Source organism: Ornithodoros turicata, unplaced genomic scaffold (assembly GCF_037126465.1).
Source record: "Ornithodoros turicata isolate Travis unplaced genomic scaffold, ASM3712646v1 ctg00000915.1, whole genome shotgun sequence".
Lineage (NCBI taxonomy): Eukaryota > Metazoa > Arthropoda > Arachnida > Ixodida > Argasidae > Ornithodoros > Ornithodoros turicata.
In genome coordinates this window covers 438,880-463,900 of record NW_026999417.1, presented here as the reverse complement: position 1 = coordinate 463,900, position 25,021 = coordinate 438,880, and the positions used below count along the sequence as shown (strand labels likewise).

Sequence of the window (25,021 nt, the reverse complement as noted above, 5' to 3'; positions counted from 1 at the left end):
CACATCTCATTGGCTTGGTGGCAAGTGGGCTTGCGTCTGATAGTAAGGTTTGGAAGAAAGGGAGCAAGGAACATCTCTCTACGGTCTTAAGAAGGATATCAACGTTACCTGTCAAGGTACAGCATTTCATGTTGCTTTCAGTAAGTACAACACTCCTCATAGCAGTTACCATTTGTGTTGGGAAAGCATGCTGAAGTTAGCTCAGGCAGTGCATCCAGAACTGTGAATCGGGTTCATAGAGAGCACCTGGTGAGAGGGACAGCAACAGTGTCCAGTAAAGACTCTCCAGGAATTTTGTGCAGGTTTGGGGGTCACACCTTTTAATAGTGTTGATGGAAAGCAGGGTGTGTGAAACACTGACTTCTGGTAGATGAATTCTTGTTATTTATAACCAGGTACCCATGTTCTAGTAATCTAGAGAAAGCCTTGGCTCTCTTGGAGGAAATTGCTAATGAATCTGAGTGTCTTTTGTGGAAACAGGTCGTAACTGCCTTTCTATCCACCCTTCTTAGTTGCCCTAGCAAAAGCAAATATGTAATGCTGTGCACCATATCTGATGCTAGCACACTAATTGCTTTGAGTGTTCTCAGGCTTCTGAAATGGAGCTACCTCGTACATACGCTGTGCCATGTCGGCAAGAACATAAATCAGACTGCCTTTACTTTTTAAATTGGCCCTTCAGTGCTTCATGTGACTGCAAGAATGGCACCCCCAAAACAATAGGCAACAAGAATGATTTCTGCAATGTATTGAGCTTTGTAAAACAACAACTTTATTTGAAAATATATTCCAGAAGCCGGGTGACAACCTCATAATGTAGCGTCCTTTACTGCAAACACCGCTCAACACAACGAATAAAAACAGAGCGTAAACGTTTTGTCGCCTATCCGGGTGGCATCATCAGTACAACAGAGGCCAAAGATGAGCACATCAGCCTATCTAAGAGGGAATCTTACACATCCGATAGGGGGCCACGGTATGTATTACAGGCTGAAGCATCACGCCTGATAAAGCAGGATTCTAAGAACTTTCTAGGGTCCCATCGCTAGTCATGAGCAAAGGTTACTGCACCATCAAAATATATGTCCCTTAGGACAGCAGTGGTAGACTGATTCGGTCCTGTTTAGTTAAGGTAAGCATTAGTAGCCCTGGCTCTTTTAGTCTTGTCCCACGTCTTTTGTCTATCTCGCCAATGTAGGTTGTATCAGATTCTATGCACTCAACTTGATATGCACAGTCAAAATGCCTGATGGGCACAGTGCCCTCCAAATAGCGTATGAAATACATTGGATGAAAGGAATGCAGACCACCGATTTGACTCCTTTGATGTTGTTTTTGATTGTTCTCTGTTGGAGGGATGATGCCACCTGGATAGGCAATGAAACGTTTACTCTCTTTATTCTTAATTGTTGTGTTAAGCCAGTGTTCTGAGTAAAGCATTTTACATTATGAACTTTGTTTGAATGATGATTAGTGGCGAGCTTCATACCCTGGGCCACTACTCTAACAATTGCTTGTGGTAGTGTGGCGAAATGGAATAACGAGCCTTGTAGACAATTTAGTTGGCAATATATTTATTTCTCTCTCATAGGTTGAAGAACCCAGTGTGGTGTTACATAACGGAGGGGCACGTAATTATACAAGACCGATCACCAAAAGGCCTTGCTTTTGACTAGATTAAAATGTGAAGCGATTGTAATATAACAAATGCTGCATGGTGGCGATATGATAGGTTCTCCTCACGAGTTGTCGCCACAGTTACGGTTAGTTGAGAAACTGCATATCCAGGTAGCAGGATCAAATTTTAATTAGGCTAGTTTGGCCAACACGCGAGCGTAGAGCACAGTGTCAAAAGCCCTTACAAAATAAAAAGAATACTACATCTACATGGACCAAGAAATCAAGACAGTTTGAAATGCTGTGAACGAATTCCACTACGTTAGTTTTACGTTAGCCATGCTGGAATTTAAAAAAAGAAATTGACAGAGTCAACTTGGTTGACAACGTGGTAGTACATGATGTGCTCCATTAGTTTACAGGGAACCCTAAAAAGTGGAGCTGGTTAATAGATAGAAGGAGCATAGTTGTCACCTCTTCTGGAGACAGGAATAAGCTTGAGACCTATGTCCTCGACTCGCACACATACTAAGAACCTTTGACACAGATTAACGTATCTTCATTCCAGCTCTTTCACTTTCAGATGTTCATCTCTGTTGAGTGGTCTGTCATTCTTGTAATACAGATTGGAATTGAAATGCAGGTGCATAAGGGATGCTCTGAAAGAAAAAGTGTTTGGTTTTAGTCCTTTTAATGTTTCTGAAAACGAAAACAAACTTCACGGTGACTACTCTTCTGAAATTAGCAATTCCAGGATGACAGCAAAAAAAATATCTTGCCATATCATTATATCCTCCTGGCACTTCAATTGAATAATGGCAGTTGAAGATGACGATGATTCAATTTAATGACGCATAAGCAACTCGGGCTATAGTGTGCCAAAACCATGGTAAAACTGTGACTTGTTAAATATCAGATGATTATACTAAAATAATATACTTTGTTGGTTGGTAAATTGAGATATAGACAAAAACATGATATGATAAAAATAAGCAATTGAAGAAAAGGCAATTGTTGGCTTTGTGTGACTGATGTCGAGTTTGCCACACTACGTGTTGAATAATAATGTACGCTGATACGCTGTAGCATATAAAGTACAATCATACACACGCTCAATATGTGGTGGATATGTGAAACCAATATACACATACTTACATTTCAAACTTTCTTGAAAAAGGCAGTCCAAGTCTGTCGGATTTGCCAGACTCTATACAAAGCCACTAAGCACAGTGTGGAATGACTGATTCATCTTTCGAAGGCAGAGGTGCAGCTACCACGACGCTTCGTCATCTCAATGCTTCGGAGCGGCATAGCCTAGTAAGAAGCCATCAGAAGGATCTCATAACGATAACTTGGTCGAAAAAGTGGAGGGTTCTGTGGGATATGTAAGAAAGCATACGCGTTACACAACAGCTACGAGAATGATCGACTGCACCTGCATGGTTTTCAGTACGTAGACTTGGAACTGAAAAATAAATGTGCTAACCTTGTTGATACTACTTTTCCGTCAGGACCACACGAGAGCACATTTGGTTTTTTTAGTTGAAGGTATCATCAGGTCCCCATGCTCCTTTGAGATGCAGCAGACAGAAGTTCGCTGAGGCGAGTGACTGCCGTTGCGGTTCGTCGCTTCGCAGCAGATCAAGAACAGTACACCGCAACGATAGGTGAAACGTTCAGAATATGGTGACCAACTCCAACACCAACCCAATGACCCGAACAAAGAGGATGAACCGGGAGTCACACAAGTTCGCAGTTAGATAGCTCGGCATACGGCATCCATTACAGCTGACCGGATACGGAAGCATATATCGAACGCCGTGTACAGATTGAAAAGAAAATCGTAGAAACTGTTGCAGGTGATAAATGCAGGGTATATTTTTCTTCTTGAGGCTCTGTAACAAAAACATATTAACGTAGAAATGCCATTTCACGAAGGAAATTGACAGATATTGCGTGACCACGTGACGCGTTTGAGCCAATTGTGGGTGTTGCGAGTGGCCCCCGTGTTGACGTCATCTTGATGGTGGGCCGGGGTGGATATTCTATATAAACGTATGTTTTCTCGGTTTGACGCTAGGCGTGCTGCACTCGGATGAAGTCGAATGTTTAAAATTCGAGTTTAGAGAAACCGTGGGGTTTTAATGCGTGAATTTTCGCATGGAGAGTCGTTGTTGGGTGCTTTATCGACTACAAGTACGAAAGAGCTCCCACAGTTTGTGGTCAGAGTCCCTTAAACGAAGACACGTCAATCAAAGCGTGCATCGACACCGGAGCCAACATATCAGTCGTTGACAGCAAAGCTTTGCCTCCAAATGCGAATACAACTCCCTATTCAGCATCGGAACCTATCACAGTTCTGGATCGACAAATCCAACCAAGCGAGTACACCGCCATAACAGTCACGGTTGGCGAAACTCAAGTCACTCTTCCGAAAGTTGTCATCACGGCCTTGCCGTCTCCTATTGATTTACTTCTCGGTTCAGACTGGAGACATGCAGCCAACGTCGATGTCACCTTCCACCCATCAAATGATGTCACTGTCATCCCACTGACAGACATAAAATCGAGTTCCACAGTATTGCCAAAGTCAGCAGAAGTACTTATTGCATCTTTCGCAAGACACGTGACCGCCAGAGTCCAGGACACCACCCCATGCTCCATCGTCGCATTACACCCGAAAGCCGAAGATCCCGAAGCAGATCTTCTACAGGACATTGACGAAGCAGCCAAGATGATGACCCCAGATGCATCTCCAGAAGAGCGCAAACAACTACGAGAAATTCTTGCTAAACATCACCAAGTCTTCTCGACCAGCCATCATCCCCTAGGCACGTGCCCACACACAGAGCACTCAATCGAACTACGGGATGATATCCCAGTGTCGTCTCGACCGTATCGTTGTTCACCTGCAGATCGACAATTCATACACGATGAAGTCCGCAAGTACTTGCATCAAGGAATCATCAGGAGAAGCAACAGCGAGTACGCCGCTCCAACAATAGTGGTGGATCAACCACACCATCCTACGACCCCAAGACGAATGGTCCATGACTACCGCAAACTTAATGAAAAGACTATAAACCCACCTTACCCGATGCCCATAATCGAAGATTCTCTGGATGATATCATGAGGAACGAGACTCGCTACTTCACAACGATGGACATCAAGACTGCCTTCCTAACAATTCGCATAAAGCCAGAAGATGTCCACAAGACAGCATTCATAACGCCAGATGGGAAGTACGAGTACCTAAGAATGGCGTTTGGCTTCTGCAAAGCTCCCCAGACTATGCAAACAGTCATGCGCAGGACATTCGAAGGAATTCCAAACACAACCACCTACATGGACGGCGTGGGACAAGGCTCCAGAACGATACAAGAAGCGCTCGAGATACTAGAAGCAGCACTCATCAGAACAGTGCAAAACGGTCTCCGAATCAACATCAAGAAATGCCAGCTCATACGATCCAAAGTGACATTTCTTGGTTACGTAATCAACGCCGAAGGACGCACTCCCGACCTCGCGCGCACAGCCGACGTAGACAAATTTAGACCGCACGAAGACTCGAAACGACTCCTCTCATTCCTTCAGTTCTGCAGCTACTACAGAAGATTCATAAAGGATTTCTCCGCAATCACACGACCTCTACGACAAATATTGCAGAAGGACTCCAAGTTCTGCTGGTCAGATGAGTGCCAACAAATAGTTGACAACCTCAAAACAAAGCTGAAAAATCCGCCCACGCTAGCTGCGTTCAAGCTTCAACGCCCCACCACCGTGTACATTGACGCATCTCAGGCTGGTCTCGGTGCCATCCTCGCCCAAACACACAGCAAGATAGAAAGAGTCGTCGAATTTGCAAGCAGAGCACTCAACGCTCGAGATTCCCTCATGCACGCAAATATGTTGGAATGCATGGCCCTCCACTGGGCAGTAACAGAGAAATTCAGCATATACCTCAGGGGCGGACCAAGATTCACCGTAGTCACAGACAGCATGTCTCACTTATCTTGTCCAAAACGGCCGCAGATTCGCACGCTGGACACTCGACCTCGAGGAGTACGACTTCATCATCAGACACAGTCCAGGAAAGTCAAATGCAGCAGCTGAAGCACTATCCAGATTCCATGAGACTTCGGAGAAGCTCAAAACCTCACAGAGTGCAGAGGACACCATGTGTCACGTAGTCGTATCCAGCCCTGGATCTTGTCTGCGCGATCACCAGGCCAGTGACCCATTTTGTCGATCGATCATGCCTAAGATCAGCCAGGGTACAGGCTATCAGTTGAACAACGGCATCATAGTAAAAACCATCGTCCGTGACAATTTCAGTCGTCAGGTAGTCGTCGTCCCCGAAACACTTCGAGAAACTGTAATGAAAGTGTGCCATGACCAAACTGGACACATGGATGTATCAAGAACGAAGGACCAAACACAGAAAAAGTTTTGGTGGCCTCAAATGTCGTCTGAGATCGCAGAATATGTCCGCAGTTGTGACACCTGCAGACGGACAAACCACAGGACAACTATGAACGAAGGTCCGCTTATTCCAAGAAAAATTCCAGAGGCTCCCAATGCCGTCATCTCTCTCGATCATTTCGGACCCCTGCCTGAGAAAAACGGCAACTCTCACGTTCGGGTGTGTATCGACCATGCCACCAGATATGTAGACGCATCAGCCGTGCCTTCAACTTCATCGAAGTTTTACATAGACTTTCTGTGCAACCGTTGGATACCTAGGTTCGGCGTTCCTCACGTCGTCATCACCGATCAGGCTCGAGGGTTTGTCAACAAGCATACAGCAGCCGTGCACCGGAGGCTAGGTGTCACCCACGTAACCACACCGCCCTATTGGCCCCAAGTCAACAGTCTCATCGAACGCACAGTCCAAACCATGAAGACCGTCATCAGAAAACTCGTAGACTCGCACCGAAACTGGGATAAGACACTGCACGAGGCAACGCTCGCAATCAATGCTTCAAAGCAAAAGGCGACAAAGAAGCGTCCCTTCTTTCTGATGCATGGGTATGAACCGACACTTCCGAGCCAACTTAACATTGGAGTCGTCTCAGAGCAGCTTGACGAAGCACAGAGACTCCACGAGCTGGCAAAAAGACGAGTGGAAGCCAAAGAATATCTTCTCGAGAAAAGTCAGACGTATCAGAAGCAAAGGTACGACTCAGCAAGAAAAGAACCCCACGGCAAGACAGGCGATTCAGTCTACTGCACAATTGGTGCCCGATCGTCCTCTCTCGACCCGTTCTACGAGGGATCATTCTATATAAAATCTTTCAAGAGCTCGAACACAGTGGAACTCGAGAGTGTGCAGCCCATAAGAGGCAAAACAAAATTTAGAATTGCTAATATTGAACAACTTCGACGTCATTATCCACACAAGGACGACGTCCCGGAGTTTTGCGACAGCATTATTGGGCGACTTCTGTCTTTAGAACGCTCCAGCGTTGGCATCACTGAGGGGACCGTATCGTTGGACGATGATGACACTCATGTGTCTCAAGAGCCTCCCGCCAACAGCTTCCTCCCAGATGACGAACACCCCATACCAAGTCCCTCGGCAAGCGGCCGACCAGTACGACAGCGTCGTCCACCTCAGAACCTTCAGGACTACGACGTGGAAATGATTTGAGGGCAAATCAAATTTACCCACCCGGCCGTGTCAGCGCCAGCGCAACAGACATCAAAAACCGACACAGCCAGCCGCAGTGTCAGAGACATCTAGAAGAACTTCCGGCCCGATCAAAACAATGGGTGTACGCGATCCGGCATGAGTCTGTTTTGTCATCGTTTGTAATCTCAGTTGAATAAAACCATCTGTAAAAATGTAACCCTGGTCACCCCAGGGAAACCGCTAACACGATCATGGAAGCTTGTTGCAATTACGGTCGTACCGACCGTACCGGCAAGGAGACAGGGCCTAAATTTTTACAGGTGAGTCATTCTTTCTCAAGGAATAAATAGGCGTTCATTCTGTACATTTATTATTATGGTCTTTTCTTTTTTTTTTTTTTTTGCCCGAAACCAGCGCTTGATGTAAGCTGTTTGATGGCTCTTCTGAGGTTCAATCGAACAGTATTACATTTTACCCGGAGGCAAACATAGTTTGAGTGCATAATATGCTAGAGAGAACATGTTACACTACACTGGATGTGTTGTCATCAGTATATGTGCGAGCACTCGAGCGTTTTTCTGCATGGATTGCTAGCACGGTACACGGTGCTCTCTACCGAACCAAGTGCACAGTAATTTATTTGAATCACCTTCGCTCACAAGTTCGGTGTTACGTCGTAATGAGACCAAGAGGGTCACCGTTTTTCATGTATTGGTATTGTTTTGTGCCTTGGTTTGATTTGTGACACAGAACCGGTGCCTCCGTAACGGTGGTGTGGTGTGACTTGGATACCGCCTTTGTGTCTGAGCTATGTTGTCAGCTTGTTGCGATAATATTAATTTGTAGCGTGTCGTGTTATTTGTAACAGTGTTTAAGACAAAAGTCGTCTTACGGATAGGCATCACGTTCCTCATCCATGGGTTCCTACTTCACGGGGAGGAACCATCTCAGTGCACGCACTGTGGTGAGCCTCTCTCAATTTTGCACATTCTCTTCACATGTTCACATCATTAAACACGCCACTTCAGAGAGTTTTATATACACCTTAGACCCCTTCACCCAGCATTATTGCTTGAAACTATAATTCCTTTTAGAAGGGTTTTAAAATTTTTAAATGATATCGGGATTGTAAACGTTGTTTTAAACTGATGTTTTAAACATTTATACAATGCTTTTATTAAACAACATATTTATTTTTAACTAGTTGCATCCTAACCACTGTTGTGATGTATTATGACCTTTGTTGTCACCATAAAAACTGGAATCTTCATCATCAATACAGGTTCCCTCACAGCCGCCTCGACATACTCAAGAAATGGTTGCAGAAACCCACAAACTTCGATTACCACAGCACCTCCAAAAATGAAAGCATATGTGTCACATGAGAGTTTTAAAGGTATTGATAGACTATAATTCCTTGTATTAAGTGTTGTGGATCTAATCCACCTCTACAGTATAGACTCTCAGTATTTAAAACTCGTGGGGGGCCTGTGATCATTGTTCGAGCTAATAGACATGCGCGTATACATATGTGTTATCCGAAGAAAAATATTTCGTGGAAATGCACTTTTCTGGCTACTGACGTTGCTTACATCTACTGTTGATCGCATTCATGCTGCTGTAGGATTATACTTCCGGCCCTTGGAACTCTCTGTAGTCTCCTTAGCTGCAGGAGGAGTACCCTCTCAGCAAGTCAACTCCTTGCAAAAGTGTTGACATATTAAGGAATATGACACAGTTTGAAGGATTTCAATTCAGGAAATTTGCATCGGCAGAGCCTGCCAGAGTGAGACCTACTGAATATTTTGTGGTGTCGAAGTGGCGGTTCCTTCAGGATAGGAACATCTTAGAAGGGAGCGAAAAGTTTGAAATTAACGAGGTGTTGTTTGCATTAAGAACTTTGTAATACACTGAACATACAGGCAGCAAAACAAAAATTTAAAAATCAGCATGCATGAGATAATAAAAGGAGGACAGTTGCTATTCATTGCTCATTCCAACCTAAAATTGGGTGCAACCTTGAAATACGTAAGTGCAAGAAATAAATGTTGAACTTGAAAAATTTATATTTTCTTTATTCATGGAGCATAACATCGCTGCGAGCTTCTTTACAAAAGCGTATCTTGTTACATCTTTGTCGCACAGAATGCACAACCAAGAAAGCCATCTTCCACTAAACCTCATGTTTGACATGATTCAACTGGTATCATTTCACAGACAGGGCACACCAGGGCCATAATCACAGCTGTCTCAAACTCCAAATGATCCTGTAGCAGTTTGCAGACCATACATATGTAGTGCAAGAGAGCACTCGCACATTAAAATGTAAGATGGGAGTCACAGTTGATGCAAAGTGACTCCTATGAGAGACTTTGAGGCTGAAGAAAAGTGTGCTAACTGCGGAAAGTGTCATAGAAGATCTTCAGAAGCTGTGTCTGGTTTCAAGGCAGTGCAATGACGCTCCATTTTAGATGATGATGATAATGATTGGAGTGGCAGATGTGCAGCTGCATGTGGTGCAACGTGCTCTACATAACAAACATGACAAAGTCAGCAGTGGATGGTAGCCCCCCCCCCCCCGTCCCTACGCAGCTTTGCTCTCAAGCTGCAGTTCTATTCAGCAAAAGCATGTGAGTACGCGAGAAGGACATTCAACTTGGCACAACTGCGCCTGCAAATAATCAGTACAAATAAATAAAGAATGAAAGAAAGAAACAAAAAAAGAAGTGCTGTACTTCAAAAAGAGTCAAGTCATGTGTCTTGTCTAAGTAACTTGATCAAGCTTACATCAGTTCTTAGATTAACTGGCCTAACGGGCGTGATCTAATTGCCTAAAGTAATTATTTGGGCTGCTTCGGTGTGTCCATTTTTCGGGGCATTAAGTCGGAGACACCACTGTCATTCACTCAGACTCTTTTTGCGGCGATGCTTGATATAAATCATACTAAACGCATACACCTATATCTAAACTTTAGTTCTCAAACTGGGTTCCGCGGATCCCGGGGATTCCGCGACGCCAAGCCAAGGGTTCCGCGGGCAGTTGCCGAGAGCGCGAGCTACGCGTTTACTGGCATACTGGACGCACTCGCATATTGAACACGCCCCAACTTGAGCGCCGAAATACTGGTACTTTTCTGTTCCCCGCACATTAAACGCTTCCCGACTTTAGTAGCGCAGCCGCTCGTGTCGCGCAGTCAACCAGACGAAGCGCCTGGCGCCAGAGTAATGAACGACGAATGCGACGGACATTGAGGAGCATTTCGTCCACGCTTGATAGAACGGAAGACCGTTTCATGTTGAAGAATCGCGACGTTCGATTCCGCGGAGATCGCCGCGGATATCTCGGAATAAATCGCGACGATGAGGCAGAATCGCGACGTTCGATATCGGGGAGATCATCGCTGATATCTCGGAATAAATCGCGACGATGATACAGAATCGCGACGTTCGATTCCCGGGAGATCGCCGCGGATACCTCAGAATAAATCGCGACGATGGGGCAGAATCGCGACGTTCGATTCCCGGGAGATCGCCGCGGATACCTCAGAATACATCGCGACGATGAGGCAGAATCGCGACGTTCGATCGCAGAATATCTCGGAATAAAATCCGGGTTCCAATTTTCCTCCGCGTATTGAACGCACCCCTGCAATGGCGCGATGTCTATGGGCAAAAACGTGCACATTATACGCGAGTAAATATGGTATAGGGAACACGCTTCCTAGCACAATACATTAGCGACTGAATCCCCACTGGGGTTGTCCCAGATGTAGTTAATTGTTTGTTTGGTGGAATAAAAATAACTGTGTGCTCTATTATTAGTTTTGTGTGATCCCACTTGTGTTCTTGCAAAAGTAGATCCGCGAGCTGGTCGGGGGTTCCTCCGGTGTGCCTACAAGTGTGCAGGGGTTCCCTGGGCCCACAAACTTTCAGAATCCCTGATCTAAAGCAACGGCTGTGATTCTACGGGACCATTTCGTTCTACCATGCGAGTAGGATCATCTTTTCCGGGACCGTTGTTTCTGGAACAATTTTTGTCCAGAACCCAGCACATTAGATTATACATGGTTTGTTTGTAAGGAAAAAAAAAGAGTTGGTTGTTGTGGAACTCACATCGCTTCTTGTTGAAATATGATCTGTGAAACGTGTGGTAGCACAGGCCCCACAGCTCTGCATTGCAGTGACGGTCTAAGTTTCGGAATACAAAACGTAACGTAATTAAGAATCGAACGGCAGGACACTCGTGAAACACGGTTAGAATACATCAGTGTACTGGCGCCTTACAAAATTGCGTGATAGGAAACAACGACCAACGCTTGCAGCGCAATAAATACTCACTGTCTCGGTTGCTTCCCATTGTTTTCTATGGGCACACACAGCGCATTAGGGCCCACCAACAGGCGGCCGGAATTGCCTCTCCCCCACAAGCCCCTCTCCTATGCGCGATCCATCCCTTATACATAGAGATCAGTGGAGCCTACCGAGCACGTCTTTCCACGGGGGCTCGTAATGAGGCTACGCTCGCTTCTACCGACCCGGTACACTTCGGTTTCAATGCCCCGTACCGGTCGCGATGCGCCGTGGTCCCGCACTCTTCTTCAGGCCTCCACCTACTTCGTGATGACACTACCCAGGTTCACCAGCTTCAATGAGCAGCTCCGCAACCAGATTCGGTATCTCGCTGGCCTTCGCCCTGAGGCGCATAAAAGTGAGCTCGGCACGCTTTCTGGGAGACGAATTTATCGACTTTTATTAATCACACAGCAGATCATACATATATCTTTAAAATACAGGCAGAGGAGCCAGGGGGATATAGGTCCCGGTTAAAGGCTCCTCCAAATATTATACCGTATGTCTTAGTTAAATCCCCGGGCTAAATAATTCACGAACGTGTGCACCAATCGAACAACTTTCTTTTTTACAAGTATCTGTCCGATACCACCTACAAGCTATGCACCGTGTTAATGAATGGGAGGCGCTCATTATTTAAATAAAAATTCAAATGAGTATCGTGAAAAACATAACTTCTAAATCAGGGCGCCGTCGGCATTAAAATGGGTACTACCCCTTTTGGGGCCTTCAGTGGACACCTTTTCGATAAAAATGTGCCACCCAAGCGGGTCATTTGTTGCAGCAATTAATTGATGATGAAAGATGGAAGTCACTGAAAAGGTTAGCCAGCTGTAGGACTCGAACCCACATCTTCTGGATTACCGGTCCAGGGCTCTACCAACTGAGCTAAGCTAACACACCTCCCCAGAGACTTCCAAGGGTGCGTCAACTGAAGGGACAAACCAACCACTCTCCCACTCATATCCCTTTCACTCTTACATTTTTCTCATCATACACACAATCATACAACGGGATCGACGCAAGCGGCAAATGTTGAACATGAGAGAACTGATGTTCTGAAGCTGGAACAACACAGAGGGACAAATACATGCAAAGCCTCAAATTGCCTTGCAATTGGTAATATGAGGCTTTGTATGTATTTGTCCCTCTGTGTTGTTCCAGCCTCAGAACATCAGTTCTCTCATGTTCAGCGATTAATTGGTTTCGGTTTACATATTTTTGTCGCGGCTGGTCGCGGTGAAGCGCAAAAGGACGCTCTTCCACTCCCTTATCCACCAATGAATTGCGTGTTCTTGAGCGTACTTACCAACGGGGAGTGCTGACGAAAAAGTTTGGACCAGTGCTGTGCTAGTGGAAAGCATGTGATATCAAGGTACTATGCGATAAACTGCTATAGAGAAAGGGCGCATATCAGTCAGATACGTGGGGTGGGGGACTGGCGAAGCCTGTATCACGCTGTTACCTTTTTTTTCAGCACTCCCCGTTGTGAAGTAAGCTCAGGAATACGTAATTCATTGGTGGATAAGGGAGTGGAAGAGCGTCCTTTTGCGCTTCACCGCGACCAGCCACACGCAAGCGATATCTGGTAGACAACTTGTTGGGCACATTCTATATATATTTCTTTTTATGTTTTAACTTGACACGTCTGAGCAAGATCCTGAAGGTTATCCACTTTCCTGCATAAGGAGTTAAGCTTGTGCGGGGCGCTGAAGACCACCGGCACTTCAAAACCTCTAGCTTAGCGACGTTCTTTAGGTTATGTGAAGTTCTATGGATGTACGGCATGCAGATAGGTCGTCTCGGTTTCTGTCTGAGATAGACCGTCACCTCCTACCTCACTAGTCCGAATCTTGCGAAGAACAGCCTCAGCAGCCTCGTCTAATGCTACGTCCACACTAGGGCACTGAACGGCGCGAAAGTCGCCAACGACAGAAATGGCGGACAGCTTGTCACGTCTACACAGCAATCCATGAGAGCCAGGAAGGCGCCGAACAACGCGACGCGAGAGTTGAATTGCTTCTACTTTTGCAGGGAGCGCAGGGAAAGTCGCGAGTCGGCACCAATCAGCATGCTCCCACCAGGTTGCAATCCATGCAACCAATCAGCGGCAATGCCGAGAAGGAAGAGCAGCGCTCTGGACAACAAACATGGCGGATGCATGTCCCTGGTCTACGAAATTATAATCAAGGATCTAAAGCCGTGCTAAATGTTGTACGACAGCACACGAAAGGGAAACAGAAACGTAAATATGAAGACCGGCTCACAGCAGCTGCTGAGAGTAGACAATGAGTGAGTTTGTCGACTGTGTGGATATGTGTAGATGCATCCCGTCTGCTGCTCGCACTAGACATCGCTTTACAGGACGCTGTGTAAAATACAATAAATATACGTTTCGCAATTGTTATGTTCATTTATGAGAACGATATTATACGTACTACACGTGCGGGGTTTGAGTACAGATCGAATAATTATACGGAGCAGAATGTGAAGCGGAGGGTGGTAGTGCCGGCATTCCCGGTGTTCGGAGCACAGTGTGGACGAAAGGGTCACGAAAGTTGTAAAAGACGGGAATTAATTCCCCGCATTCGCGGCTTTCGATGATGCAGTGTGGACGTAGCATAATAAGGTCTCCGGGAAACCCCCGTTTCTGCGTTTCTGAACTTGATCACTTGTCTCCATAGGCTTCCGGTCCACTTCATGGATCTCTTCAACGCGTAAATAAGAGCTGAGGTCAGGATGTTCCTCTTAACTAGTTTAGTGTGCGATGAGCCAAAGGGCAAAACTTTTTTCTTAGACCGCGAATTATAGGACCAGCAAATGTGGAATTTTGATCCCTTCAGCCCCAAGTCGAGGTATTCAATGGCTCCCCCACTCGGTTGTTCGCTGGTTTTTCAGCTGCTAGCAAAGGAGATCGTCTTGTTGTGCGTGTTCGTGTCCATGTCTCTTGCTGCTATAAGATGCTCGCTCAATACCAACTATCCCGCTTCGCAAGTTTGCTCAAAAAAGATGCTCGTAGCCGCCGTTTCCGTCGTGGAGTCCTGGCGTCAACTACATACGCCATTGGAGATAAGGAGACGCCAGAAGATATATTGCAGCGCCACCATGCAGCATCAGTAGGGGAGCGCACTTTCTGCTGTGTCATGCGGACAGTCTTAGCAGCCAATACGGAAGCAGAGTGAGTATGATGGATTACATTATCTGGCGAGAAAGCGTGACCTCTCTGCGTCCAGCCATCCTACACTGTTAGAAGAAAAGGTATAGAAGAGGTATAACGAAGGTATAAACCAGGACTAAACTACCATATTGATACCTATATCCCGTCTATGCAACGTCTATACCCCGTTTAAACCATGCGGGAGGTATAAATCGCCGATGCTATACCTTCCACGCCAGTTGAGGGTATAGCAAGGTACCTCTCTCTTGCGTTTATACCTACGGTATTTTGTTTACCTTTAGAACCTGTGGTACCACATTAATTTGTGGTGGGGACAGTACCATCTCAGCTAAACAGTAATTTAATTCGAAAACACAGTCAATAATACAGTTGCATCGTAATTAGTAGGGGGGATGGTTTATAGCAGCGCAGAGGTGAACACGTTACTCGAAAAAAGTAATTGATTACAATTACCGTTACTACTGCGCGAAAAGTAATTCTTTACCGTTACAAATTACTTCATCAAAAATGTAATACATTACTGATTAAAAATGTAATGCGTTACTTTTCCCGTTACTTTTATATTGTGGACCATACCAAAGCCAACAAGCCTGCAGTGAACGCAACCATGCAGCTCTTGTTGCAAATTCTAATATGAGACACTAACATATATGATACGTGAAATTCACAAATACATTTGAAAGCAACATATAAAACACATACAGGCGTTAATTACAGAGTTATATACACATGAATTTACATATATATGTACACAACACGGTCTCCCGTATAGGTTTCGAAACATCCGCTTCGTTTTGTTACTATTGTTATGTTCAGCCCGCACAACAACAACAACTTTATTTTGGCTTTGGAGAGTGGGGAGGCCCGCAATTTATCAATACAGACACCTATTTTACTGTCGCTCCAGTAGGTTCGCGGTTGTAAGGGATTATCGTATTACTGTGGTGTGCATGGAACACGTGTGGACTAGAGACGGCCGTCACAATGACTTCTGCGTCATTGCTTCAGTTGAACTCGCGGTGGAACAGAAGAACAGATTGGCTTGCTGAAAAGGGTTGCCATTGTTGACAGAAGCTTAAAAAAGTAATCGATTACTCAGTAATTGATTACCGAAACTCGTAATCAGATTACTTGGACAATTACTTACTCACAAAATTAATTGATTACGTTAAAAATTACTGAAAAAAGTAATTGATTACTAGTAACGCGTTACGTACAACTCTGTAGCAGCGTGCAATTTGTTCCTGAAATGACCAAATTATGCGTCCTCACTCATACAGTTGCTCGCCGGGCGAAGCCCTCATTTTGCGAAGCCAGGATGTATTATACCAGTATCTGTTCTCCACCAAATCCTCCCACGTTGCTTCTTGCGTGGCGAGTAATCTGCATGAGCTCTCCTCTACATTTTACACCTGCACTTTATGAATATGAGTTTGTGGGTACGTTTGTGTGCGTGCGTGTGTGTTCAGGTATTTTCTTTCCCTCTTTCCTTCTCGTGGTAGTTGTTGTCATTAAAGCACTTGTCGCTCAATATTATTTTGTTCTAATTTCGTTACGAGCTCGATCACTCTTATACAGTTCTGAAATAAATGGAATATTCCACTTTTCGAAGATTACACCCCGGGTTTGAAAGTATTCCTTGAAGGGGATATATGTTTATACCATCAGGTGCAAATAATATACCTTCAGGCAGGTATAAAGTTACTATACCTCGAAGGAGGTATAGCGTTTATACCTCAAAAGGTATGCGCCCTGGGGCAAGCCGTTTATACCCTAAAAGGTATAAATACTTCTAACAGTGTATCTGCGGCGCAATAATACTTTGAGGGGTCACGGACTGGATTTCTTGTCCTTCTTAAGTTGAACACGACTCTAGTTACACTACTTTTTATCTAGTTGACCGGTGATTACAACTGCTCGACCAAAAGTAATTCAACAAAGCATTAGACTACTTTTCTTGTAGTTGACCACTGCAGTTTAACTACCAAACCTTGCCCGTGCTTTATTCAATACGCCGTGAACAATGACGCATTTGCTCGGAAAGAATGTTCAATAAAGTATCAATTAATTGTTCTTAGGCAGTTGAGGGTTGCGCGTTGTGTCGTCCTTTCTTCTGCGTTCCAGGCTCAGAACATCAATTTCCATCGTGTTCAATAAAGTAAACTTCCATACACTTTTTCTTTACTTCTTCTTTACTACTGTCTTCACTTTATTGTGAGTGAGATTGCCATTGTCCTGTTTGGTAATGACCGTTCTGCCTGCTTTAGAAAGATTGGTGATATTTCAGCGTGTTTCATTTCAGTTGAACCCCACCTTAAAAAAAGAAAAGAACGGCACATCGCACTGGAGCGACACCGTCTGCATAATGTTATCAGCTTTGCAAGATATTCACCATATTTTTCTTTCCTAACTAGTGAATTAATTTTACAATTAATTATTTAACTTTTTTAGTTATTAGGATTAGATAAAAGTGTTCAATGGTGAGGTTGTGGACGCTGACAAGAGGTGACGACCGAATGGCAGTTGGTGCAATTCTGGATCTGGTACGGGTTATTTTTTCCCGTGCCCAAAAAATGTGCGCGGACTTACAAAAATTCCACGTTAACGTTCCACGGGTGTCTGATGGAAGCGGGCTCTGACACCCACTTCACGGACAAGTGATCTGAGCACCATTTCTCGAACTGCTTTTAAGATGTCAGAATTTCACGTCTTATATTTGCTTAAGGAAAGCTCGACACGAATGACGGTACCGACCTGTTTTCTTTTTCTCTCCTTTTTTTTTTTAATGAAAGAGAGGAACCTAAGGGAAACGGCAAATTATCTCTTACAGGGAGACTTATTCGGAACGATCTTTGAAAAAATTGCTGCACGACACACGCTTTCCCCTCTCACGCGATGTATTCAGCTAATCTAAACCGAAACACAGTCGGGGGAGGAGGCGGCTAAAAGTTTTCTTTCAAAGAGCGCCCGCACGAAGCGGACGCATGACGTCACCGGGTATACAGACGACTTTCTGTCCACAAACATGTGGTGTCCCGAGAAAACCAGTTCGAGGTTATATTTTGCTGTGGTTGGCAAGAAGCCGGAAAAACGCGTCGGCTGGCAGGCTGATAAAGCTGATAGTGCCCACCAGCATGTTTTGCGCGGTGGAGTTACGTAATCTATTATGGAGGGGTGCAGGTCGTGTATAGAAGCAGCAGAAGTACTGCTTGCGACATACTTGTTTGATATCTCCAACCCCTGTAAGAGCGGGTTACCGAACCAAGTTGCTGGGCTACCGTCGCCTTCGCCTCACTTCCTTTCCCCTGGTGGCGGCGGGGCTGCGCAGTGCCACCAGACGGGAGAAATGGCGATCCGTTAACCGCGCGTCGTCTGCTAGGTCCAAATGCATCGACGGGGCCGCGCTTTCCTCGGAATGCGGAGTGGAATGGGAATTGTAACCTGTTTCCTTTTGTTCCTGTTTACTGTTTTTGAAACGTAAGTACACCGGGATTAGGCCACATTTGAGCAGTTCCTGCGGTCGTCAGGACTTTTTGTGAAAGGTGTCACAGTAATGCAGGGGACCACGGCTGCTCCGTGAAACTGGCACAAGCGAGGGATTATCTCATTTTATTTACTGGTGTTATGCGAAGCAAGCAAGCCTCGCTTGCTGGCTAGGATAAAAAAAGAAATAATAAACTTATGCAAAATGAGGAAAAGAAACGCTGTGAAACACGGGACCCCAGTAACGCGTTGGTGCCCCTCCACTCTCAATCACTGCGCTCATTCGCCTGGGCAGGGAAGCGTAGAGGGCGCAACAACACCTTAGGAGCAATCGAGAAAGTGTTGCTAAGCTTATCAACATTTTCTCGATTGTTTCCAATGTGTTATTCTTGAGGTCCATTCATTGGTCCATGCATTCGCACGCCGCATTCCGAGGAAAGCGCTGCCCCGTCGACGCATTTGGAGCTAGCAGACGATGCGCGGTTATCGGATCGCCATCTCTCCCGTCTGGTGGCGCTGCGCAGGCCCGCCGCCACCAGGGGAACGGAAGTGAGGCGAAGGCGACGGTAGCACAGCAACTTGGTTCGGTAACTCGCTTTTACGGGGGCTAGAGATATCAAACAAGTATGTCGCAAGCAGTACACGTGTGTCGCGGCCGGTCATAGAGGTTTAGGAGCAGTGTTGCGTCATGGGTCCAGGCCACTACGAGGAAGTTTCTTCGGAGCCACCGTTGGACGCGGACATGAACATCCGTGTTACACGGGTGTTCGCCGCGTATGACGAGTCTTCCTTCAGAGCCTCATCGACAATCTATATATATTTCCATGACTTGAAAACCCGAGACGAGGTAGGGACGATAACAGACGTCCCTACCACGTCTCGGGTTTTCAAGTCATGGATCGTCACCACCAGCTCGCTTGCTACCTAACTTTCCTTTCGTATATATTTTTAGTTCTATCAGACTTGTGCCGATTATCAAAGGAGGTAATATCAGCACCACCTTGTATATTCGTACCTCTTTGAGTCTTCTTTTTGTGTACGCGCCCAGTTGAGTTAGTATGGGAGAACCCGAGAAGAGCGTAGGAACAGCGTGGCTGTGCAAGACTTTTCATTTTTGGAAGACAAATAACTGGTGCATCAGACGTGCTTTGATGTCTGACATTTTAGATTCGAAATGGTCGGAACATATTCTGCTCTGTGCAGGGGCGCCCCCCCCCCCCCCCTTGGATCCGCCACTAGCTCTGTGTTGAATCATTCCACTCATTCCAGTCTTTCGGAGCGCTGCCTCCCACTGACGGCGACTCGATTTTCATCTCTCGGGAAGCGAAAATAAGCAATGCCGAATGTAGAAATCGACTTGTTGCAGGAAGTTTTGATGAAACACCTCGCACTACCTCTCTTATCACTTACTGTTGCGCAAAAAACGAGAAAATAGAAAGCGTTGAATGCACACAAGCACAGATCAAACAGACGCACACCCAATGATGCAGGACGGGCGCTCAGTGTTGCTTGCAACACGTTCTTCCAGCGGCGGATCAGAGCCGCCGCTCGTCACCTTTCAAAAATCATTTTTGTGACGTCTGCGTCGTTTTCAGCCTAGATATTCCACAACTGCATTTGAAACATGTCCATAATCGTAAAAGTAGCAGAAGCCTTGAACCGATTTTCTTCCGAAGTCTCCCTTTAAGTGTATCTTGCTGGCGGTGTGCGCGTGAAAAAAATCGATTTTGGGAACAGAGAGTAGGAGGACTACACCGCTTCATCAGCGTGGACGCTATATATTGTAAATGCTCATCCATTTCTCGTTTCTCCCGCTAAAGGGAGTACCTGGTCACTAAAAACGTCAATGCAGACAACAGCAGTAAGCTATTAGCCACGCATTTCCTGATAAAAGCGGTTTTATGTGAGATATAAAACGGAAACGTTGAACCAGTTTGCGAATCGGTTTGATTTTTCGCGCGGCCCAACCGGAACTGAACCGGAACGAAATCCAAGCAACGCGAACCCGAACCGAACACGTATTTTTTGCGGTTCGACAACCTGGTCCGAACTTCATGCCCTTCTTATCGCTCAACAGATATGGCCAGACGCCTTTTCCTGCTTTACAGACAGCTTTGACGTCTGGTAGCATGACAACCGTTGTTTCTTGGCTTGTTCGTTCGTGAAGTGGGCGCCAGAGACCACTTCGATCAGACGTACCTTTACGAGTCACGGAGAAAGGTCACGTGGTATTTTTGGAAGTCCGCGCACATTTATTGGACACGGGAAAAAAATAACGTGTAACAGGAGGATAATTCTACCCATTCGCATTCGTCACCTCATGTCAGCGTCCACAACTTCACTATTGAACTCTTTTATCTAATCGTGATAATTAAAAAGCTAAATCATTAATTTTAATTAATTAATTAATTAGGAAACAAAAATATGCCGAATATTTTGCAAGGCAGGTAACATTATGCAGACGGTCTCGTTCAAGTGCGATGCGCCTTTTTTTGAAAGGTGGCGTTAAGCTTAAATGAAACACCTGTATATTTCTATATACAATAGAAATTGCAACTGTGCAAGGGTTCCACATCTGCATGCACTCAGTGATGGACTGCTCTGGCCAGTTATAATAAGTGCATAAACAGAGTGGGGCTCTATAGGAAGGTGCTCATAGTGGCAGCTCCGGAAACATAGTATCACCGTGGTTGATTGGTTGGCGTAAAAAAAGAAAAATATAGATATGTTTGTTTGAGTATCATGATTTCATTTATTGTTATTGTTGTTTGGAAATATGGCTCATCACATTCGTGAGCTTGGTTGTGCACTTTTTCTAGAGCACTTTTCATATACTAAAACTCGTTCATTACTAGTTTCTACTGATCGCTCTCGTACGTCTCAATAGGTACTCCACAGAAACCATACGGTAAAGGACGTTGTCAAATAAAGTTCAGCCGCGAATTTATCACATTTTTGGAACCTCTATCATGAGTACCTATCTAGTAAAACATTTGAGGAAGGGTACGTGCCTAAGTCGAATATCTATTATAAATGTGCTTAAATTAGGACAGGCAATACAGTATGTGATGATTATTAATGTTAATTCCTTCTACCAAAACAGAGGATACGGCCGAGGTAACTCTATCTGGGGATGACACAGTTGAAGGATATCGTCAGCAGGACATTCAGCCTGACATAAATGCAGTGCAACTCTATTAGCTTATACACTGTGTGGAAATATAGTTGCGAAAGTAGTTAAACTACTTTGCCGTAGTTACAGGTGTAGATTAACTACTGCCTCTAAATAGTAGCGGGTTAGTTGTTTCAATTACTTTTAAAGAAATGATTAGTAGTTGTAGTCATGGTGTCGAACCGCAAAAACATACGGGTTCGGTGCGCGTTGCTTGGATTTCGTTCCGGTTCAGTTCCGGTTCGGCCGCGCCAAAAATGGAACCAGCGCCAGCAAGATACACTTAAGAAAGCGAAATAAGATGGACAACACTTTACATAGACGACGGTACTGAGCCGGCACACTGCATTCGGAGTGTGAATCGATCTGAAACCGTACTGGAGCATGTCGACAATAAGTCTGCCATCCTTGCTCTGTCCGAGCTAACAGCAGTGTACCAATTAATCCATAACACAAAGGCAATATATAACGACGCAATTGCACTACCAGTAAGCAGGACTGCATTTATTTTTCAAACCGCCAACAATCATACATACACCGTTCTTCGTATGCTCCTCCACTTCTCATGTTTCTGACTTGTTTAATTTTTACTGCTCACGTGTAAAAGGACATCTTGGGCGCTTGCTTATTCACATATTCTTCCTATAGAGCTACACAACTGACCTACTCCATTCCTCCTTCATTCGGTGGACGATGGCAGGCCACTCACCTTTCAGAAAATACAGCAGTTGCGAGCAGACGATGGCAGCGACGTTTGCTTGGAAACCCAGCGTTTTGACAAGCGTCCGCGTGGCGCGTCGTGTCTGAAGAGCGGGGATCATAGAAATCTTAAGGAGTAGGCTAAAAGGAAACCTCCGAAACTGGGACGTACGGGCGAGGGGAGCGGCATATTGAATCACAAACCGCCGCCCCAGCAGCGCTCTGCTCCGCCGCTAAGCTAAGTGGATAACATAACGTATATACACAGCACACTATTTAGAAAACAAGGCCTGTGCTCAAAGATGTAACGCATAAACGGTACACACAGCAAGCGTCCATGTACACCACCCCACACTGTCACCGCCGCTGCCTCGACCCTGGGTAGGAGCGGACAATGACAAAATCCGTAGCCAACGGAAGCGGCGGAGCAAGCGTAGTCAACAGTTTTCGGAATTGAGCCTGTTTTCACGGGCTAAAAATACGCGACGTTCCCTCGGCTGATTCAATATGGCTGCCTCCGGGCGCATGAATTGAGAGAGGGAAGAGCCCCGTTCAAATCATTTGCTCTCTTCCAACCCTCCTCCCCGCCTTTCCTTCTCGCCTCTCTCCTTAAGGTTTCTATGGCGGGCAGAGGCACTTGAACTCTTATGCTGACTTCTTTTATGTCCGAACCGTTTCGTTGCGAACCGGTTACCGCTATTATTTTTTTTTTCAGTTCTGCTCCTGTTCGGGTTCAAGAGTGTCATGAAAATTCCGGTTCGGGTTCAGAGTCTGTTCCGGCAAAAAATAACGCCTCGGCTTCGGTTCGACATCCTGGACTTGTAGTTTCACTACTTGGAGAGCAGTTAGTGCCGATCACTGCGTATAAGCAAGAACCGCAAAGCTCAATGGCGTGTCCACTCGCGGCTTCGTGAGATCCGTTTTCTTAGCGGACACAGTGAGGGAAACGGCCTTGATAGGCTCGTATCGGAAACAGCGAATAGAAACGGCTGCGAAAATACGAATAAAGTCGCCCCGTCAGAATCGGAAGGCTAAAGCAGCAACATCAACTTGAGGAGAAAATGGAGAGCGAAAAAGGTGTCACTCTCTTTCCTGGCTAATCCAGAAACTTAAAGGGTCGCAAAGTGGTCATATTTATATACCACCACGTAGAGTCGTCTTTCTGATAACACACACACAAAGCATGAGCTCTCAGTTATGTGCACTTTTCATACTAATGAATTTCCAAGACCAGCGGCAGCCCAGTGGGTATGCATCCGCTCGTTGGCAAGGTCGCCGCCACACACATATTCGTCCATTTAAGAACGGAAGGTTACGCGCCTGAGGAAATTTCAGTGCTAATGAAAGGGTGACCATAGCATAGAGATTGACACGGGCCGTGATTTTTCGGTCCTGCCAGCATCCTTAGTCCGGCCCGACCGACAGACTTAGAAAAACACCCAAGCCCGGCCCGCCAGAGAAAGACCAGGCTCGCGCGTTACGCCGACTGGAATTACCCAAGTCCGTTACAGCTTAAACTGTGGACTGCCAGAAGATCGTACCTTCCAGATCTCACATACCCTCCCATTTATTACACGCGATTACACATTTCTGGCACAGACATACACTGCACTCTAAAGATTCGCTTCTGAACTAAGTCCACCATGTCTGCAGACGGTGGATAGAGCCTGCTTCGAAATACTCGAAGAACATGGTACTTTCGCCCATTCGCTGTTTCTGATCTTCACAAGACATTCTGTAAACACACTGAGAACTGGCTTTCCTCCAGGTTGTAGAATATCATCCGCACCAGAGTGGATTATCGGGGCTCCTTTGGTGATTAGCAAAGGGTAGGTGTCGTAGAGAGCGGTAGAGATTCATTCGTTTACTGTTACCGGGTGTAGCACAGAGAATCGTAATAAAGGCTTGTGAGGTACATCCCAGGCCCGGCCCGTGGTCGAAAGCTGCGGGTAGTCCGAACTCGGCTCGCAGGCAGGTGCGGGCGGCGACCCACAATCCCCCTGCCGATGTCAATCATTATCTAGCTTGATATATGAAGAGATATGCATATCTAAACGCATTAAAAAGAGAGAAAAAAAGAAAGAAAAACACGATGGCAGGTGAAAAGGCACAAATTTGTTTGTTGTTATGTTCCATTAGCGTCGATTACTACGCCGGCGTTAAAGGGCGAGCTTCTTTTTCGACTCTGACAGGTCGTTTCATCGCTTCTCACACATGCATTAGTAACTACATTCTGTTTCCTCCAGCTATTTTAAACCCCTGCCGCCAACTAACTTTTATGGTTTTAGTTGTGATGTTGTTGTGGAGACGTCGTTTTGGGATCGATGAACGCCAGGTGGCGGTTCTGCGTGGAAATATGTCAGATAGTGTTTCCAAGTGCTGGTTACAAAAATATTCAATAATGCAATCCGAAGAAATGCAGCCGAGAGGAGGAACACGAGATAAATTACAAGCATGATGAACATTTGTCACACAACAGTTATACTTACAATAGCTGCTTTGAGGGCTACCAGGACGCGGTTGCACAGAGAAAGAGCATGGCCGGACGCATCACACATTTCGATGATACATTCCAAGATATCGCTGGTAGTGTTCTTCACGTGAGGCTTTTTCAGTTCTGTGTGCAGGTTATGAAAAGTCAAATGTGAAGTTAAATAGTGTCGAAGCACTAGTCCAGTCCAGTACTCGTAAGCAGGGCACACAAGACGTGAACCACCGCAAAAAAAAAAAAAAAAAAAACAGCTTGGAACTTTAGTGCTATTAGATAGTTTTCGGAACCGGTTGAGCACACCCGGTACGATCAGTTGGGAGAGAAGGGAGCGACGGCCATGCGCTTTACCTCGTGGGGATTATCCTTCCCGCGCGGCGATCTCCGTGGCCGCTTCGAGG

At 45.6% G+C, this 25,021-nt stretch overlaps 1 protein-coding gene, 1 long non-coding RNA gene and 1 other non-coding gene across 5 annotated transcripts in view; all 3 read right to left on the bottom strand.

Annotated features, from left to right (window-relative positions):
- LOC135375679 (spatacsin-like) overlaps positions 1 to 25,021 on the bottom strand; it is a 504,414-nt gene that overhangs the window by 69,347 nt on the left and 410,046 nt on the right. For all 3 annotated transcript variants that reach the window (XM_064608337.1, XM_064608338.1, XM_064608339.1), the window contains one exon: positions 24,622 to 24,749. In XM_064608337.1, the coding sequence (XP_064464407.1) occupies positions 24,622 to 24,749 (128 nt within the window). The remainder of the gene's footprint in view (positions 1 to 24,621; positions 24,750 to 25,021) is intronic.
- LOC135375680 (uncharacterized) lies at positions 1,133 to 3,896 on the bottom strand. The gene is made up of 3 exons (XR_010417335.1): positions 3,104 to 3,896; positions 2,773 to 2,991; positions 1,133 to 2,276 (listed from the first exon to the last, which is right to left on the bottom strand). It is a non-coding gene; the product is annotated as an uncharacterized LOC135375680 (long non-coding RNA).
- Trnat-ggu (transfer RNA threonine (anticodon GGU)) lies at positions 12,426 to 12,498 on the bottom strand. The gene has a single exon. It is a non-coding gene; the product is annotated as a tRNA-Thr (tRNA).